This window comes from Engystomops pustulosus, chromosome 4, assembly GCF_040894005.1.
Source record: "Engystomops pustulosus chromosome 4, aEngPut4.maternal, whole genome shotgun sequence".
NCBI classification, from domain to species: domain Eukaryota; kingdom Metazoa; phylum Chordata; class Amphibia; order Anura; family Leptodactylidae; genus Engystomops; species Engystomops pustulosus.
Window position 1 is genome coordinate 133,054,590 of NC_092414.1, and position 20,223 is coordinate 133,074,812.

The window sequence follows — 20,223 nt, forward strand, 5'->3', positions numbered from 1 at the left end:
AATATATAACACCCCCAATTTATTAATACAGACCCCCCCCCCCAACATTTGGTTTACATGGTACAAAGTAATCTGTATCCTATAACTAATATATCCCACCGTGTTATTATGTTACATGATTTTACATACAGTGCAACCCTGATCAAATATATAGCACCCCCTAATGAATATATATATATATATATATATATATATATATATATATATAATAAATTTATTTTTATATAGCCCTGCTCTCATATATTTAAAGGCCTCGTTATTCACCACCCAATTAAATTATATACAGCTCCCATATACAGATCAGATCCCCTACAGCTTAGTAATATACTGTATCCTATATACATCCCCCCAGCTTAGTGATATAGTGATATATAATATATACAGGACCCCCCAGTATAAAATGATTATGGCCCCATATAATATATACTGATTCCCCCCCAGTATAAAATAATTATGGCCCCATATAATATATACTGAATCCTTCCCCAGTATAAAATAATTATGGCCCCATATAATATATACAGCACCCCCCCCCTAGTATAAAGTAATTATAGCCCCAAATAATATCTATAGCATCCCCCCAGTATAAAATAATTATAGTCCCAAATAATATCTATAGCATCCCCCCCAGTATAAAATAATTATAGCCCCAAATAATGTATATAGCATCCCCCCAGTATAAAATAATTATAGCCCCAAATAATATGTACAGCATCCCCCCCAGTATAAAATAATTATAGCCCCAAATCCCCAAATAAAATATACAGAACCCCACCTAGTATAAAATAATTATAGCCCCAAATAATATCTATAGCACCCCCCCCCAGTATAAAACAATCATAACCCCAAATAATATATATATAGCATTCCCCCCCAGTATAAAATAATAACGGTATAGCCCCAAATAATATACATATATACACTCACCGGCCACTTTTTTAGGTACACCTGTCCAACTGCTCGTTAACACTTAATTTCTAATCAGCCAATCACATGGCGGCAACTCAGTGCATTTAGGCATGTAGACATGATCAATACAAGCTCCTGCAGTTCAAACCGAGCATCAGTATGGGAAAGAAAGGTGATTTGAGTGCCTTTGAACGTGGCATGGTTGTTGGTGCCAGAAGGGCTGGTCTGAGTATTTCAGAAACTGCTGATCTACTGGGATTTTCACGCACAACCATCTCTAGGGTTTACAGAGAATGGTCCGAAAAAGAAAAAACATCCAGTGAGCGGCAGTTCTGTGGGCGGAAATGCCTTGTTGATGCCAGAGGTCAGAGGAGAATGGGCAGACTGGTTCGAGCTGATAGAAAGGCAACAGTGACTCAAATCACCACCCGTTACAACCAAGGTAGGCAGAAGAGCATCTCTGAACGCACAGTACGTCGAACTTTGAGGCAGATGGGCTACAGCAGCAGAAGACCACACCTGGTGCCACTCCATTTAGCTAAGAACAGGAAACTGAGGCTACAATTTGCACAAGCTCATTGAAATTGGAGAGTAGAAGATTGGAAAAACGTTGCCTGGTCTGATGAGTCTCGATTTCTGCTGCGACATTCGGATGGTAGGGTCAGAATTTGGCGTTAACAACATGAAATAAATGCGGAATAAACGCAGAATTTTAATTAAAACATGTGTCGCTTGACACGCGCTTACCTGCAAGAGGAAAAGGATAGTGAACTGCGGCAAACTCCAACGGACCTCAGCGCAGCAGCGACACCTGGTGGACATCGGGCGCACTACCTTAGTGAATCGCCGGAAGACCCAAATCCTCGACTGAGAACGCGCCGCTTGATCGCGACAGGACCGGGTAAGTAAATCTGCCCCACTGTCTTATTTTTGAGGAAACATGGTATATCCTATCTATCTCTATATGCACAAAAGTCCAGAGCAGCAAAGCAAACCATGTGACTTGTTTGTGGGTGCTAAGGCTGGGGGGATGCAGTACTGCTGTTGACTTCACTGGTCTCCGCTGAGTGAAAGGGAAGTGTGACGAGGGTAGGGAAAATGTAAATATTCTGGTTCATGGGAAGGGGGGGGGGGCTTTATTAAAAATATTACTATGGTGCCCAACCTTTTCTAGTTTTGCCCCTGATAGTGGAGTATATTGTAGCAACAGGAATATGAAAATTAAATGCTTTTATATTCAAGGATTTTATATTGACTTACTACAGTGGGGTGAAATCCTTTGTGTATCCTGTATACCACATAGTGCTCAAGCTACAATTCTCAAACATCCTTAAATAAAATCTGTTTTAAACAGTCCTACTGCTAGTAAGAATATACACAAAGGTATGATTATACAGATCCCCAGGGACAATAACTAACAATGTCTGCTGACTTGTATGGTCAGACCCATGGTGGACTTCCTTTACAATCTTCAAAATTCCAAATATATAAATCCAAATATATAAATGTGATTAATTATGGGGTATGATGTACCCACCCAGATAAAACCACCTTGGCTATAAGATAATGGAATAAACACCAATTCACTAGGCCAAGTTCTTACTCTGCCCCTCTTTGTATCCTCTGTCCCATGTATAGCAAATGTTAATTGATGTAGACTTTCCATCACCAAATGTCATGTGTGTTTCTGATGTCTGTAAAATGGCTGCTTAGGATTAGGCCAAACTATACTTCAAAGTCAGCTTTGTCATAACTCAAATATTTCAATTTCTTGTCAGTGAATCTGTACTCAGCATCCTCTGACAGTCCTTGGGTGTCAAGAGCATGGATTTCAGAGTAAGGGAGCCAACAAAATAGATATTAAACAAGTGGCTCAACCTTTTATAGTGGTGTTTGGTATTGCAAGATTTGTAAACTCATGCTGGTTATTGTGCTGGGAATATCTTCTTCCTAGGAGACCCCTGGGAGAAGATATGGTATAATTAGTAAATATGTCCACAACATCCCACCTGGATACAGCTTTAGCACACCCCTCTCACATGACAAAGAGGGCGTATTAGTTTTGCTTTTATGTATGTCTGTTTATTTAATATTTTTTGTAGCATATGAGTATTGTACATTTTGCATATTAAATTGTCCTTTAATAAGCCATACTTGTGGGTCTATATGTTCCCATAACTGAATTAGTGCCAAACTGTGTTACCCTGTGAGTGTATGTGTGCTAGCAGATAGCAATGAGCAGTGTGTGTCCAGGTACACTGTGAGCTGTATGTATCTGGGTGTATGTGTGCAGTCCTTCTGTAGGTATCTCGTAAGCCATAATTAAAGGTTGGTAGCAGCTGTGATAAGTTTATGAAATAAGTGTGCGACTGTATCATTGAGCAGAGTAGCTCTGTGCGGTAGCATACCATCGGCACGTAAGTTGTAGGGGATGCATAGTGTTGTTGTGCACCCCCTGGGCTTTGTGTGTGTGGTGTGTAGTGTCAGGGGGTCTGATGAGTGGTTCCTCTGACAAAATTGGGTGCTTGGTGCTAGGGAGTAGAATTCAGCGTAAAAACACCATCTTGCGTAGGGGCTTTAGGTGCTAAATGTGAGGTTCTCTAATGCAAGTGCACCACGTGACACAACTAAACCCCCTGTTTCTATTGTGATTGGGAGAGTCAACTCTGCTGGAAATATGGCACATGGGTGCCTTGATGGAAGTGCTGAAAGAGGATTAAAGGAAGTCCAGGTGTCTAAGATGATGCCTTCAAATGTTTTACTGGGGACTGACCCAGGAATTTGTATCCCAGTCTGTGGGGATATTTTCCCCACCACAGTTAAAATGCATAATAATGTGAATGTCACCTGTCCTACACTTCCTTGCCTAGAAAAGTGCAATGATGTCAATGTGATATGTCCAAAGAATCCTGAAGTCGGACCTGATATGAAGTGAGTAGGATCCAAGGATGTTGCAGCGGAAATGTCTAATCATGTCCATGTCACACGTCCTCCTCTGGATTATACTGTTTTCTGCACTAATATAGAAATGGATGATGATAAGGTTAGAGGTTCAAAAGAGTCTGAAGTGGTACCTGACTTGGGGAAATTAGTATTCAACTTCCCCTAAGTGCAGTTGAACTGTATACTATTGACAAAGTCACATGTACTCCGCTTAATTCTACAGTACCTTGCATAGCCAAGCAACATGTGATGACAATAATGTGATATGTAATAATGTAATAATATAATAGATAATCCAGATCACCCTCTATTTGCTTTACCCATGGCTAGGAAAAGCCATTTTAGTGCAAGATTTATTCAGATGAAGTTCTCTAAAAAAAACGCTATAGAAGATACTTTATATCGTTTGCAATTGCATTGTACAACAAAGAGCTTGCCGGTGTATCTACTGATTGCGGGTAGAGGTGGGTTCCTTATGTTTATTGTTTTAGTATCATGTAAATAGTATGATATGTGTTTGTGTGTTATATTGCTATTGTTTTTTTGTTACTGGTGTTTTTTCACTGTTGAAGTGGTTTATTAATAAAGTTCTATCCATCTAATGATGAGGTGGAACCCTTTTTTATCTGCAGTCACTAACAGTCAGTGTTCTGCAGGAAGGGATGGGACTAGCTTGTAGCCCAAAAAGTGTTACAGGGGAGCCCAGTGAGAATGTATCTGTAATATGTTTATTGGTCACAAAGGACCAGGGGTATCAGGCTGCTTTACATATGGATGGCAGCTTGGCAGGGTCAAGGAAACCATGAATGCTGGTCTCCCAGGATATATCACTAGTTGGATTTTTTGGTGTTCTTAAGACTAAAGTCCAGCTAACTCAGAGCTAATGTTTGTCTAGAATGGAACTGTTGTAGTGAGTAAGGCCATATTTATGTATTGTCTAACCAGAGGGAGCCATGGAGATGGTCTTGTGAGATGATCTATGGATGGAACTCCCAAGCAATCTCTAAAAGCAGGAGGCAATTTGTGATGAACTCCCACTCTTGAGTTACGTCACAGACTGCACTTTCACTAGAGAGCCTCAAATTTAGCACCTAAAGCCCTGCCCTCCTATGCAAGATGGTGTCCTTATGTTAAATTCTACTCCCTGCACATCACACAAGTAAAGGCCATGGGGCAAACAACCACTCCATGTACTCTCTAACACTTAAGTACCTATTGAATTCTACTGTATAGAACCACTCTGCTCATGATACAGTTACACACTTATTTCATACATTTATTGCAGCTGCCACCACCCATAATTATGGCTTATGAGATGCCTACACCAGAACCACACACAAAAACTAAGATAAACGCTTCACTAGGTACCGTACAGTTCACCCAGACACACACTGCTTGTAGCTATCTTCTAGCACACAGACACTCACATGGTAACATGGCTTAACAAAGCACGGACCTCTATGCGCACTATGACCTCTGGTGAAATTCTCTGGATGTTGGATGTTATGCACCATATATACGTGCAGTACCCAGGGAGAACAGAACCAGTGGGAAGTGCATTCTGTTAGCCATCCAATAGTGAGCCAGGCATTATGTGCCAGCCGACAGATATGATGCCATACATGCACATACAGACGTATTTACGGCCAAAATAAAGTTATATAGTGTAGGCATATATTTTCTATTATTTTCATTTCTGGATGCATTTTATTTAATGTGGAAAGTTGTTCTATTACAACTGTTGCTTTGGTTAACAATAGAGAGTTATTCTGTTCAGGGGCGTAACTACAGCAGTAGCAGCCATAGCAGCTGCTATGGTGCCCACAGTGTCAGGGAGCCCCGGCATCTGACCTGACATACTAGAGAATGGAGGATGTGCACCATTATATACAGCAGAATGACAGGGCTAGGGATCTTTCATCTCTAATTTCTCCCATGTACTTCCCCTATGTGGTCAGCGGCTACTAGAGCAGATCTGTGTAACTGTATAAATGTATATATCAGAACATAAATGTGTGTAAGGCTACATTCACATGGATGCAGGGCCGCCCAGCCGTAGCTGTACATATGTCCCTGGCACGGTCGTGTGAATGTAGCCCAAGGGTACATTCATACAGCCGTCTGTGGGGATGTATATGCGGCCGCAAATTTGCAGTCCGGCGGCAGTACATTCTGCGCTAAACACTGGGAAAAGATAGAGCATGCTCTATATTTGCCCATGTGTGCGCCGCTTTTCTCTATAGAGGGGGTGAGGTCAACTCCTCCTCCTCTCCAGCACACAATATTATGCTCTCCCAGCCGCGGCCGGGCGGGCATACAGCTGTGTAAATGTACCCTAAGAGTGTATAAATGCTGGTTTGTGTGTTAGTGTGTATAAATGTTTGTGTATACAAATATGTATATTTTCTGAGGGGGTAGGGAGGCCCCAATGCAGAAGTCTGCTATGGGGCCCTGCCTCTCCTAGTTAAGCCCCGGTTCTGTTTAATGTATTGATAAGAGCAGGAAAGATAAGATATTGCAAGTATCTCTTGCTGACTTCTAGTGTGAACAATGATCTACACTTTACATGTGCAAATGTCATGTCTGGACAAACCAAATTGGTAGACAGGAATAATAATAAGGGTAAGTGGCAGTTGACTTCTTACATGGTGTTATGCAAAAGAAACAGGATCTAGGATTGTCTGCATAAAGACGAATGTCTAAACAATGATATAATTCTACGTATTTTATCCCACTGCATTTCAAAGAGAAGTATGTTTAGTTGTCCCCATAACAATAGTGTCCATTAATTAACCAATAGCAATAGGAGTTTTTGGTAGGCACTTGCGTTATCTCTATTTTAACCAATAAGATATTCTCTACATGTTAGTCAATGTAAAGAAAATTGTACAAGTGGGGAAAACTGTTTGGGTGTTATAACATCTGGGTGTGATAATATTCATCTATATTTGCAAGCCAGAGCTGTCACCATTGTTCCTATCATTATTCTCATTGTCTGGCAGTCTTTGGAAAATAACTAAAGTTGTCTGTCCTGAATTATTTCCCGTTGAGTGGTATAAGTTGGACTGGCTACAATTCAACATCATCATACATCATATTATACCTATCACAAAATATACAGAACAGAAAAAAGACATACGGTCATGTGCATGAGGCCTTAAAAGGGTATTATCATCTGGGCATTCACATTCAATTTCATTAATCTGCCATATACATACGGTACATTTCTTAAATTAGATGTTATTAAAAAAATTACCTGTGTGATGATAATTTCTCATAAATGTAGTGATATGGTCCCTTAGAAAGAAGACTATGTCCTTGGATACGGTCACCTCTGATTGAGTGATTGCACAAAGACACAAAGGGTGTTTGTATATGAAATGTCTCCGAGCTACTACATATCCTACAGCCGCCCTGTGGTAATGATTGCTGAATCCAGGTGGTCAGACAGGACTCAATAGCACATGTCTGGCCACTGCTGCCAAAATGTGAGGTGGTCGTATCCGATTAAGCTATCTCGTTTCTAAGGGACAACATGACTACATTTATGAGAGATTATCTTCACACGGGAACATTTTTTTTAATAACATCCAATTGAAGAAACATTTACATATGGCAAATGAAATCAATTAAATGCCTAGATGGGAAAACCCCTTTAAGGGCTCATTTACTTCTTTCGTAACGGTACTGGAGGTTAGTGATGCCTTCAAATCAGCTCTTAGAACACTTGGTCTCGATGTTCAAATCTCATGAGATGAAAAATGAAGGAAGAGATGAAAACAGAAAAAAGGTGCGCTGACCTCGTGAAATAGTAGTGATAATGTGAAGAAATTGTAAAGGTTAAGTTTGGCCGCTCACCTGAGGGCTTAATCAAAAGCACCTTTTTAGGGTATCACGCATCGGCAGCCCGTGGTCCCTTATGCAAATTCCGTACCAGTCGGCGGAGTGGCAGAGATACTGTGGAAATTTCCCGTGGAGGAGATAAGGGAAGCGTCGGCGCCGCGTGGATCCAAAGTACTACCCAATTGTAGTAAATTTCTAAGCAGGTTCTTTATTGTATTATTAAAACATAATTAAAAAATGGTTTGCTACGCGTTTCGGCCCTGGACAAGGGCCTTCGTCAGGCACTTCATTTACTTCTTTAGACTTATAGCCATGGCCATGTATTCCAAAGCCCAACTGCCGGAGCTTGCTTCAAAAGATAGAGCAGTTCTTATTTCTGCCAGAGTTTGCGGCTAGGCAGTCTTTTTCAGCCGCGAATGACTGCAAGGAATGGGAATGTTATTTGCAACCGAAGGAACTGCATGCATTGTGTTCAGGAAACCTAATACTGTACTTATACATCACCATCTTCAATATCTTAGAACCATGTCATCAACATTTACATTACCCAAACACAAACAGGCTGACAGGTTCCCTTTACTGTGTAATCACTGGATAGAAATCACAAATATGTGCGATCACAAAGTGTGATGCTGCTGTTTTTATTACTTCCTACCTTAATCCCACTACTTGAAATCACTATGTTGTGTACCTTATGCCAGCATGATTTTTTTTTTATAGGGTCCCTTTAAATAAATCTAAATATTTACAGAGGATATTTTAAGAATTATATGTAATGTGCATGTCAACAACAAACTAAGAGAGATAATTAAACAAAAAAAATAACAAAATGCTGTGGGGCAGACAAAAATAAGTTTAATATTCATATCCAAATATCAAGTTAATATGGGTGATCTTTGACATGTTCCATAATTGTCATAAGTGCCAGCCAAGTTTCTTCTGCTGTGGGTATGATCTGTTCAGCAGGAAGGATAAAGCCATACTTTCCAGTATCTCTTAATTCAAAGGTGTAGGAATACTTGATGCCATTATTATAGGCCCAGTCGGTTGTTGTGCCATCTGCTTGGTCTAAATAGAATCCAATAATTTGAAAACAATATTTAAATATAAACAGCATCATCCTGAGCCATTAAGAGGTCGGGGTGGCCATATTCAAGGACCCATATGATTACATTTAAGGGAAATTATCTTCACACGGGAAGATTTTTTAAATAACATGCAATATATAGCAGATGAATTAAATGAAATGTGAATTCCCAGATCAAAATACCCCTTTAAGTCAGTTTTGGAATCTTCAATGTCTAATATATCAAATGCCACACATTGGGGCTTATTTACTAAGGGTGGCACTTTCATCAGATTTTCTGACATTTTCAGGATTTGCGCCGCTGTGACAGGTATTTAACTGGGGATTGTGTCGATCGCTGCGCTGGCTTTCATGCAACAGAAATCGGGGGGCGGGCTGTCGGACGATCCGACTGATTCAGACTGAGCGCAATTTAACTTTGAAATTGTGTTGCAAGATCAAGGACTTACATTCACCGGGAAGAAGAAGGTGAACTCTGGTAGACCTGAGCAGGGAAGCAATGCATGCAGGATAGCGAGCACACAATCTTAGTGAATCGCGGAAAAGTGCATTCCGGTCGGACAATGCACTTTTAGGGAATGTGTCAGGACAGGTAAGTTAATGTGCCCCAATGTTTGATAAATTTGGTGCAACAAGAGCTGGGTTGGACTGGGGGGACTAGGGTCACCAGTGAAATTTATTTCCGGGGGCCAACCAAATGCTGCTTACTGATAGTAAATGTATAGTTTTAGACCATGCTGAAAGTATGCATTTCTATTGTGTTTTGAATTGCATTGCAAACGCATTGGGAAAAAATGATTAACAATGTTAAAAACACAGATGTGTTTTAAGTAGCATTTTTTCCCGTTGTATGTGCAATGCATTTTAAAACATACATAGGGGCAGATTTATTAAGCTGTCTGAGAGTCAGAATATTTTTAGTTGCCCATGGCAACCGATCACAGTTCCCCTTTAAAATATTCATGAGCACTGGTAAAATGAAAGCTGAGCTGTGATTGGTTGCCATGGGCAACTAGAAATATTCTGACTTTCAGACAGCTTGATAAATCTGCCCCATAGTGTGAACATTGCATAATGCCGTGTTTACAAGATACAAATGAATTGTGTTTTGAAATGTATTTTAAATGTATCCAGATGAACCATTCTGTCCTGAGATGTCAATCTTTTTGGATAGGAGATTTTTGTGCTTCTTATATTTTCAGTGCATAAAAAAACTACTACAAAAATCAAGCATGATAAACCGGGGGCACTTACTCCAGGCACCTTCACTGTGGTAATCTTCTTATATTTGTTATCCATGGCCTCCTCCCTTGTAAAATCAACTTTTAAAATGTTGCTAATGAGTCAGAAGGGTTCTGGGGGTGTTACCAGAGCCCCTCAATGTTGTAGCTTCATGGGCTGCTACATTGTCTCCCTCTCCCTCAACACTACTTCCACCCTCCCTCTGCCTGATGTAATCTAACTCCGTCAGAGGAAATTTGAGGACGCAGTAGACACTATAGATCTTTTATTAAAAGTATGAAACATAGCAATAATCATATAATATATCAATAATACATGACATAAACCCTCCCCTATTGTATACAAAATATTTACAATAACTCACCTGCTGGTCCAACCCATTCACATCTAGCACACTTTTTTATTATAACAATAATGTTACACACACCAAAATAATTAAACAACATCCTTCACCCCACCAAACCAATTATTACAGCAGAAACCAACACCATCAACAACTTAAAATAACAAACCACACCCATTAATAAACGTATCCCACACCCATATTTTTTTAATCAGAATGCACAATACACACTAAAATAAACCCCATTCCCATACACTCTTGCACAATGTAATATCCTGTGAAGCTGCATTTATGAGTAAGTGTCTCTGGTTTATCATGATAGATTTTGAGTGTAGATTTCCTTTAAATGATAAACATTTATTTACCTCATTGCTGAAACATTGTTATCCTATTTCCTAAAGTAGACAATTACTCTAATAGAGTGGTACTTACAAATTGTGGCAATAGTGGTCCCATAAGTATACTTAGTTCCATGTAAGGATGCTAAAGCAGTCGCTGTTCGCTTGGCCAGTTCCATCTACCAATATAAAAAATTTGGTAGGTGGCAATTTTATCCATTCTTTTTTATAATATATGTACACACAGTTGTTGTTCATTCTTACCAGTTCTTTGTGGTCAGGTGCCAGTTCATTGGTGTAGCCATAAGGAAAGAGAAGCATCTGCGAGTAGCTGTGTATGGTAAGCATAGCCTTCACATTGCCATGAGCCAAGATAAAATCCACAATAGAGTTCACTTCAGGTTCAGAGTGAGGATATGCTCCATGATATGTCTCACCACATGGATTACTGCTGGAACCAGGACCTACAAAACCAGAAAACCATATGTCTACTGCTTTCCTTTAGTTTTGTACACATGATGAATTAATAGTAACAATTTGTGGGTTTCCTCTGAAATAGAGTATACTTTTTGTTGTTTCAAACCTTGATGTTTGTATAAACCATTTTTCCAGATATTACGTATATACCTGCCAACTAAAAAATGTATACCTAAAAAAACAACAACTTGTAATCTTTTAAAATACCTTTCTGTTAAAACTTGTGAGATTATCAGGTTTATCAGAGGAAGTTATTTAATTTTAACTTACAAAGGTTTTCCCTTAAAACAAAAACTTTTTAAAAATTCTAATAACATTTCTACCGTAGCAATTTAACTTTTACTATAAGCAGTTGGATCAAAAAGATCCGAGCTGGAGGGGTATGCTATAGAGCAGTGATGGCGAACCTTTTAGAGAACGAGTGCCCAAACTACAACCAAGACCCGCTTATTGATCGCAAAGTGCCAACACAGAAATTTAATTTGTGACTCAATTAATTCATACTCCCTTCTCTGTCACCGTTTTCATTGATACCAGCACCCTGAGGACACCAATAAAGCAGGAAATAGAAGAAATTTGGATGATCATTGTAGCTTCCCTCCAGGGTCCCATAAACAGGAAGAATTGTCAGGGCCGGAGCAGGAGCTACAATGATGATCCAGATCTGTCCACACCTTCCCATTCCTCCAGTAGTCCCAGGTAGCGCTGTCACTTTAAAATAGCTCTGTGCACAGCAAGTCCTGAACTGTCTGGGACTGCAAGAAGATACCTGGAGTCATCTCTGGTGATGGTCTGAGTGCCCACAGAAAGGGCTATGAGTGCCTCCTCTGGCACCAGTGCCATAGGTTAGCCACCACTGCTATAGAGCCTGTGTGACTGGATCAGCACCAGAGACTTTAAATGGGCTACATAACAAGCATGGAATGTCTGGTAAATCCTGCCCATGTGTGAAGCAAGTTTGTCGAAACAAACTTACTCATTGGAAACAATCTTCATTTTACTTCATTCAAATTGAAGCCTTTCTATGTTTTAACATTGCCAAAATCTAACACAAAATGAATAAAAACGTTGATTTTGGAGGTATATATGTTCTATGTAAGCTTAAAGGGAACCTGTCACCAGGAGACCCATTTTTAGCACTCCCCAGTCCCCACAGAGCATAGTACATACACTGCCAAAGTGTTTTTGTATTAAAAATAGGTTTTACAGAAAAAAAGATATGTTATATTGTACCTTCCATTACCATCTGCTGTGTGACTAGGCAGTTGCCTTTTGGGAGGGACTGGAAAGGAGCAGTTCCCCCCCCCCCACCCTTGGGAAACATGTGACCTTTTCAAATATATGAATAACTCCCCTCACTCGGGATTGGCTGTAGAGGAGCAGGGGGCGTAGCTAAGCCAAGTGATGGGTGTTTTCATATATTTGAAAAGGTCACATGGAGAAGCTGTTCCCCAAGGGTGGGGGGGGGCTGCTCCTTTCCAGCTCCTGCCAAAAGGCAACTGCCTAGTCACACAGCAGATGCTAATGAAAGGTACAATATAACATATCTTTTTTTCTGTAAAACCAATTTTTAATACAAAAACACTTTGGCAGTGTATGTACTATGCTCTGTGGGGACTGGGAAGTGCTAAAAATGGGTCTCCTGGTGACAGGTTCCCTTTGATTGCATTGCAATTTCATTCACCTCTACTTTTACAAATATCAACCTAAACAAATGTTATTTTTACCTCCAAAGCCTGCATTCCAATTCCTGTTGGGATCCACACCAACACAAGAGGAGCCCACGTTGATCGACCTGGTCTTTCTCCACATACGGTTCTAGAGTAATCATATGGCAAATAATTTAAAAAAAACTGTGGACTACTGACGTTGTTTGAAAGGATAAAGGCAACAAGGACAGACACCTTACCCCTATTTGAAGGCATTTGGAACTCATGGATCACAGCACAAGGTTCACCAACCCTTGAGAGGGCTCTAGCTCTCCCCTAATAACCTTTAGTAATCTCACATGGCATATCTGTATACATGGATACTCCGGTTATCTATACTGCCACATATGCAACTATACTGATCTTGTACTAATTCCATTTCCTGGTTTCCAACCCCCCTGTGACCCCACCACCCCTTTTCTTCCATCCTTCTGTTTTCACTCTTTTTTTGATTGATACAATAGCTGGCTATGTATCATACCAAACTCTGTAAATTCCCCCTGCGAGGGGTATGTGTTTTGCCGTGACCTATCGTAAGGCACCATTCTGTTTTCCTTTAATAAAATTTTGTTGAAACTAAAAAAACTGTGGACCTTTAAAAGAGGAAACAGTAGAAGATTGTGTTTTATTAGGCTTTGTGTCATTGTGTCTATTTTCTATAATTTATTCATATGTAAAGAAGTCTAGAAGAAGAAAGTTACAAGGCTCTGCTCTCCAAAGTGTAATATTATTAATCTTACCGTACTATGGGTGTATGCATAACCATCAGGGTTAGTTACAATTTCCAAAAATATGTCCATGTTGTCCAGAATATCTGTCAGTGATGAGTCAACACCATAGCTACTTGCAATCTATAAATAAAGTTTCAGTTAACAAGGTAAATAATATACTTTAGTATGTTTTATTGAAAATGCACAAATGGAATACACTACATATATATACAATTAAATATGCTAGCCCTTGATCACAACCTTTTTAGCGGTCCATATTCCTGTGGCCTGGGTAATCCACTCGCGAGAATGAATTCCAGTGTCGATCCAAATAGCTGGTTTGTTCCCACTTGTGCTAAACTGGAATATTTAAAAAAAAATGAAAAAATATTTTAAAAAGGTGCTGTAATGTTAGTTTAGTGCTGCAAAGGAATAAAACAAATAAAGGCAGTAATAAACCAAAATATGTCTGCTAGATGAAAATAAAAGCATGCGGGAGGAACGGCTATGTTCTCTACAATGTTTTAATCGGCACACATTATGGGCAAGTGAATGTATACTTTACTGAAATTATTAATTTTTCAGTCTAACAATCCTTTAAGTAACACTTATCAATACATTTGTGTAGGAAAGCCACCAAAAAGTACAATGTAAAACACAAACCCACAAAGACAGTTAACTAATCCTTCCCACCAACTGTGATAGAATATGGAAAATAATATGTTTAAAACTGATATACAGTGAAGTCAAGTAAGAGCACGGAATTGTGCATTTTGTATAACAAATTTAAAATTGTACTAGAGGTGACAGCAGATAAATGTCTGTTTCAATATGTTTTCATTGAAAAACATTTTTTAAACAGTTACATTTGGAATTAGTACATAAAGAAAAATCATTAAGAAAAATAAAAGACTACTGTCATGTGCTGTCATATGGACCAACACTTTTTAGAGGCAAAGTGACACAGTAGCTTCTTATAAGACTTGCATATGAGCATGGTACTGTCTAGCTTAGTGAGAGGCCATAACATGGATCCCATACAGTACATATCTTCCAAAGGAAAACAAACTACAATTGTCCTCTATTAGGTTGCATGGTATTTTACATCACATTTACCTTCAAAGCATATATTGGACGACCTTCATAGCTTTGACCAATATCAATTTTGCTAACGAGTTTTGGATAATCCATCACCAAACTGTCAATCCAGCGATAAATCTTACAAAAAACAGTAGAGGGATTACAGTTATGCCATTTTATCTAATGTAAAGCTCTTTTACAATTTATTTTTAAACTATTGGATCAGTACAAAATATAGTTAAGAAGGTATACCTGCCCCTTTGTATGCATATTTACTTGTCTATCCTATCTATCCCATATATAAGTTCATTACTTATTCTATGGTATTCTATGCTTTAACCATTTCTGCATAGGTAGATTTTTGCACATTTTACACCTACTGGCAAAGGCTGATTATTGACATTTACCTGTTCACTATCATGAATTCAATAATGAATTGACCACTTCTTTCTGATAATTAATTTAGCCAACAATTGCAAATAAATAGCAATGCTGAAATGCCTTCACTGCAAAGACTGCAAATTGGACCGCTGCCCTTTTATTATGGTTATATTTTCCCCATTCAGTACAATTTTTATAAACAGTGTGCATGCCTAATGATTAAAGATGAGCAGACCTGAATTTCCATTTGGGTTCATGTATGGTTGTGCCCCACGCGGCATGGACATATTGCCAGATTGGCTGCCAACAATAAATTCAGCATATTAATGCCTCTAGCAACTGGCCATGGCTCTGGTTAGCTAGGGGTGTTCCCTTGGCCAATCACAGCCAAGCTAGTAGCTAGGGGAGTTAATTTGTCAGATTGGCTGTTCAACAGCCAATCCGGCAGCATGTCCGGCTCACGCAGGGCACACCCGAACCCAAACGGGAACTTCAGGTCCGCTCATCTCTACTAATTATGCAAACTTAGCATATAAGGCAGAAAATGAAACAGCACATAACAATGATGAATCCACCCTACAAGATTAATTTTTACCCAAAAAAAGAAAAGCCATCTGATTTTAGGATTAAAATTGAATGAAACATCTATTCACCTCTTCTATTGTGTGATAAGTGGAGTAACTAAAGCTATTAGTACTTCTCTCATGAAACTTTGCAGATTTTATTTGTTCTTGCTCCTGGTCCAAAAGTTCCTTGGAAGAAACAGAAAAAGAAGGGAATTGGTAATAAAGCAGAAACATATTAAAAAGTACTCAAAATCTACTTTAAAGCTACTTTAAATAGTAAATTGCTTTAAACTAACTTGCTGCCTTATCTATGTAACACTAGCAGATTGTGAAGGAAATTTTAGTACAGATTTCTAGATCAACTCAATGGGGTAATGTGCAAGTTAAACTGTAATGAGGATGTAGATCCATAAGTCATTTTTGTAAGTCCTCACAGTCCCACAATGGGACTGTGTGCTAACCATTTCTTTTGTGGCTAGCATGCGTCCTTATTTCTTTCTAAAAGCTCATGCACGTGGCCACATTTTCCAGAGTGCTATTAGGGAGTCAACTAAATCCTCATCTTCAGGTTCCCTTGAAAGCCTTGCATTGTTTTCTTACAATTTTTCAATCGCGTTATTTAACATTGAAGGGATCATATGAAAAATGCTTTTAAACCACGTCCCATTCATTTCAAACGAAATATGCATCAAACAGCACAAGCAAACATTTCCCCCTCAAATCCATTCAGTGGGGAACATGTATCATAGTTTTTTTTTCCTTTGGTGTATAATTGAGACATATGAGGCTGCGGTCACACGTCTGCTTGCGTTTTCATTTCATTTTGAAACACATAACAAAGGCTGAGTAGAGATGATTTGCCTAATGACATTACTGTTAACAATTGCGTTTACAAAATGCAATATAAACACAATGTTAAAGCATGCGTTGACACTGTGTTTATGCAAGTGTTAAAATGTGTTAACATGTGTGGTTTGTAAACCCAGATAATGTAGATATCACGTTTTGTAAACGCAAATTGTTAATGAGCAACAGTAATGTAATTAGGAAAATCACTTCTCCTCAGCTGTTGTAATGCGTTTCAATACACAACCTAAACATCACGTGTGACCTCACCCTTAACCAATAAATTTTTAAAAAATATATATGCAAAAATGTATACATTTAAAAAAAAAAGAGGTTAATGTGCATCAATTTTTGGACCGCTGGGACAGGTATTTAGAAGGGGATTGTGTCGCACGTGATCGGATTTTGGTGCCGACTTTCATCCAACAGAAATGGGGGGATGGGCCTTCGGACTTTCATGCGACAGAAATGGGGGGGATGGGCCGTCGGACTTTCATGCGACAGAAATCTGGGGTGGGCCCGTAGACGGATTCGGACTGAGCGCGGGATTTAACTTCAAAATTGTGTCGCATCCAATGCACTTATATACACAGGGAAGAAGAAGGTGACCTCCGGTGGACCTGAACGGGGAAGCGACAGATGCAGGATATCGGGCGCACAATCTTTGTGAATTGCGGCAGAGTACACAGCGGGGATCGCGACAGGACCGGGTAAGTAATGTGCCCCAATATCATAAAGGTCCACAGCCTAAAGAAAACCTTCACATTGCTTGACATAATGGAGCACATTTACTTACAGGGTCACCGGAGTTCAATGAAAGTGCATTGTCTGTCTTTAATGCAGGGTGCAGCTATTCACTAAGATTGTGGGCGCTGTCCCGCGTTGCGTTTGCAAACAAAGCCACACCCACCGGGGCGGGACGCGGCCCGATCGCATCAGCGTTTCTATGGACACGCCAGCGATCGGGGACGAGCCGCCAGTGTTTTGCAATAAATTAACACAAAACATCGGCGGCTCGTTTCCGATTGCAGGCGTTTCCATAGAACCGCTGATGCGATCGGGCCACGGCCCACCCCGGTGGGCGCGGCTTTGTCTGCGTTTGCAAACGTGGGACAGCGCCCTTAAACATAGGGCTTGTGATGCAATTTAAAAGTTAAATACAGAGCTCAGTCTGAATCAGTCAGACCATCTGACGGCACGACCCCTAATTTGTGTCGCATGGAAGTCAGCGACACAAAAGGGTCACATGCACCACAATCCCAGCGCACACAGTTATTAAATACATGTGAAAGCAATTTTAGCTCCGAAAAAGGTGCACAGTCCAACAAAAGTGTGCAAAGCGACCCTTAGTAAATGAGCCCCAATGGGTATATACAGGCATAATACAAACCACAGGTATAGGGAGAGCACACCTATCCGACATGTGTCTCGCTGGATGCATTTGTCAAAGTGGGAGAATCACCTTGTTTCCTCCCAAAGCATCTTGTATGCCACCAATTTATAATGTAGACATTTTATTTCAAGTTCATGTATTCTATTGTTTTGTTTAATACAAGTGATTGCGTTTTTGTTCAAATAATGTATTGTCTTCTCTTTTGCTGCAGTGTATTTCTTGATGAGAGGATATTGTGGTAGTTATAGCTGTAGCATATTAGTGACATTGCTGGAAATGCTGATGAGATCAAACAGAAATTACAGCAATTAATAATTTAGATTTCAGTTGATGATTTATCTTAAATTCAATTACTAAGTTTTCCACCAGTAAAACATGTTGTAAGAACATACATTTGGGATTGAGCAGAGTCATCTCAATGCTTAGATGCTCTGACATCCAGTATCTGCAGAAGGCAATGACATTTGTCACTTTGGGCTGTCATATGCATTTAGCACCGAAATACAGTAGCTTTATATTATGTGTGATTATTATGAATGATACCCAACATATACATCAATGTACTATAGAAGGAAGTCATGCACTTTTTAAAGCTTCAGTTTTATTCCTTATTCTCACACATTCACAGAAAGGTGACAAAAAAATCTTAACGTGACTTTTAATAGGTACCTGGACATCCTCTATCATGATGGTGTAATCAATGCTGTTTGACTCCAGAAATATCTTAACTTGCTGTAAAACAGTGTTAGGTACTCTCATGTCAACAGGTAGATTAGGTTTTGAAGGACTGCGCCAGTAATCAACCTGGATGAAAGACATTATTTTATGTTAATATCCTTAAATCTATCCCTATTTACTAATAAAAAGTAGAATCTAATCATTCCCAGGAAGACTGGATTCTTAAATATACTCAGAATAACAAAATAACAAATTCTCTAATTTACTGTCATTAACACAAATACAGCATTTCTGTAATGTCTGTGCCAAAACTCCCCTCTATCCACAGTTGGCGGAATAGGTGACGTTAACATGTTTATCTCTAGTGTGTGAACTGTGACTTAGGCTACATGCACACTGCCATAGCACGGCGGGCACACAGCAGCGTGCGGGGAGAGTAGGAGGGGGTGAGCGCTCCTCTCCATAAAAACATGTCCTATCTTTTCCCGGGCTACGGAGTGGTACAGTGCCGCATGTGTGCTGCACCGTACCGCTCCAGTACGGTGCCGTGAGCCTTTAGAAGTGTATGGGGGAAGTATATACGTCCCCCATACATGTGTGTGAATGCAGCCTTAGGTTTCTCTATGTTCGAATTTATTGAGCCACACCCTGCTCTCTGCAGTACAGCCCTGTCCAGCAAGGGTTACTAGCCTGATGGACAATTGCTGCAGGAGGCATATCAAGAAACTGCCATCAGACCTTCCAGGTAATTCAGTGTATTTAGAATTGGAGAACAAAAGTACAACAAAGAGGACGGCGCCTCGCGTGATATCGTCAGAGTAGTTGTGTCAGGTAAGTATTGAAAGGTGCTCACCTGATGGGCACTTTACAAGTGCAATAAGAAAACCAAAATGGGGGATGATATCCACCCTTTTTGCAGGTCTCCGATAATGGTTACTCCAGCAGCTCCCACTTGCTCCAATGTCCGGTACACCGTGATAGTGTATATATGGAAGAAGCAAAAGGCTTTGTAGCCACGTGCGGGCGCGCCACCAACCAAATCTCACCACCGTGGGCTGTATACTTTCTTTTCCTTCACTTGTCACTTCACAGCTCACAGTGAGCTACAATTGACAGTCACAGTAGAAACAACATGGGTCACATAGCTTATATGACGGTTACCTGTACTTGGTTGGGTACATGGATGGCGTTGTGATGCTGGCTACAGCTGTTGAACACCGCACGCTGCTGTGGTCCCACCAGTACCAGTGTTTAGGCTGCCCGGTTCTGATGTCGCCAGAACTGCGTGTCAGAACTCTGGTTGGACCTGACCAGTATTGCTTGTGATCACCTGCAATTCGGCAGACTGGTGTCTCCTCAGTACTGGCGCTAATGGCAGGCTGGAAGAAAACCGGCACTCTGTTGTGCTCAACCAGGAGACCCAAACAGCCTGGTGCAAGCGATCCCAACAGGTACTTGAATGGGAAGGAGGTGGAAGGGGAAATGGTGGCAGCTTATGGGCACACCCAGGTTCAGAAGCTGCCTCGCTCCTGGTGAAGGTTCCGACCGTAGCCCAAACCATAGTGTGATCCCCGTTTTTGCTGCAGGTGTGGTGGTTGTTTGGTGTGTGGTTCGGGCCTAGCTAAGCACGTACATTGCGCTCACCATGTTCCCTTTGGTGGTGCTTCAAGCAGCTCCA

At 40.2% G+C, this 20,223-nt stretch overlaps 1 protein-coding gene across 1 annotated transcript in view; it reads right to left on the bottom strand.

Moving 5' to 3' along the window:
- Positions 1-8,528: 8,528 nt before the first annotated feature.
- LOC140127154 (carboxypeptidase A1-like) overlaps positions 8,529-20,223 on the bottom strand; it is a 28,878-nt gene continuing 17,183 nt past the window's right edge. The window contains exons 3-11 of the mRNA XM_072147498.1: positions 18,537-18,671; positions 15,716-15,814; positions 14,718-14,819; positions 13,863-13,961; positions 13,632-13,742; positions 12,910-13,000; positions 10,970-11,169; positions 10,800-10,884; positions 8,529-8,763 (exon numbers count right to left, since the gene is read on the bottom strand). Of these exons, the coding sequence (XP_072003599.1) occupies positions 8,576-8,763; positions 10,800-10,884; positions 10,970-11,169; positions 12,910-13,000; positions 13,632-13,742; positions 13,863-13,961; positions 14,718-14,819; positions 15,716-15,814; positions 18,537-18,671 (1,110 nt within the window). The 3' untranslated portion in view covers positions 8,529-8,575. The remainder of the gene's footprint in view (positions 8,764-10,799; positions 10,885-10,969; positions 11,170-12,909; positions 13,001-13,631; positions 13,743-13,862; positions 13,962-14,717; positions 14,820-15,715; positions 15,815-18,536; positions 18,672-20,223) is intronic.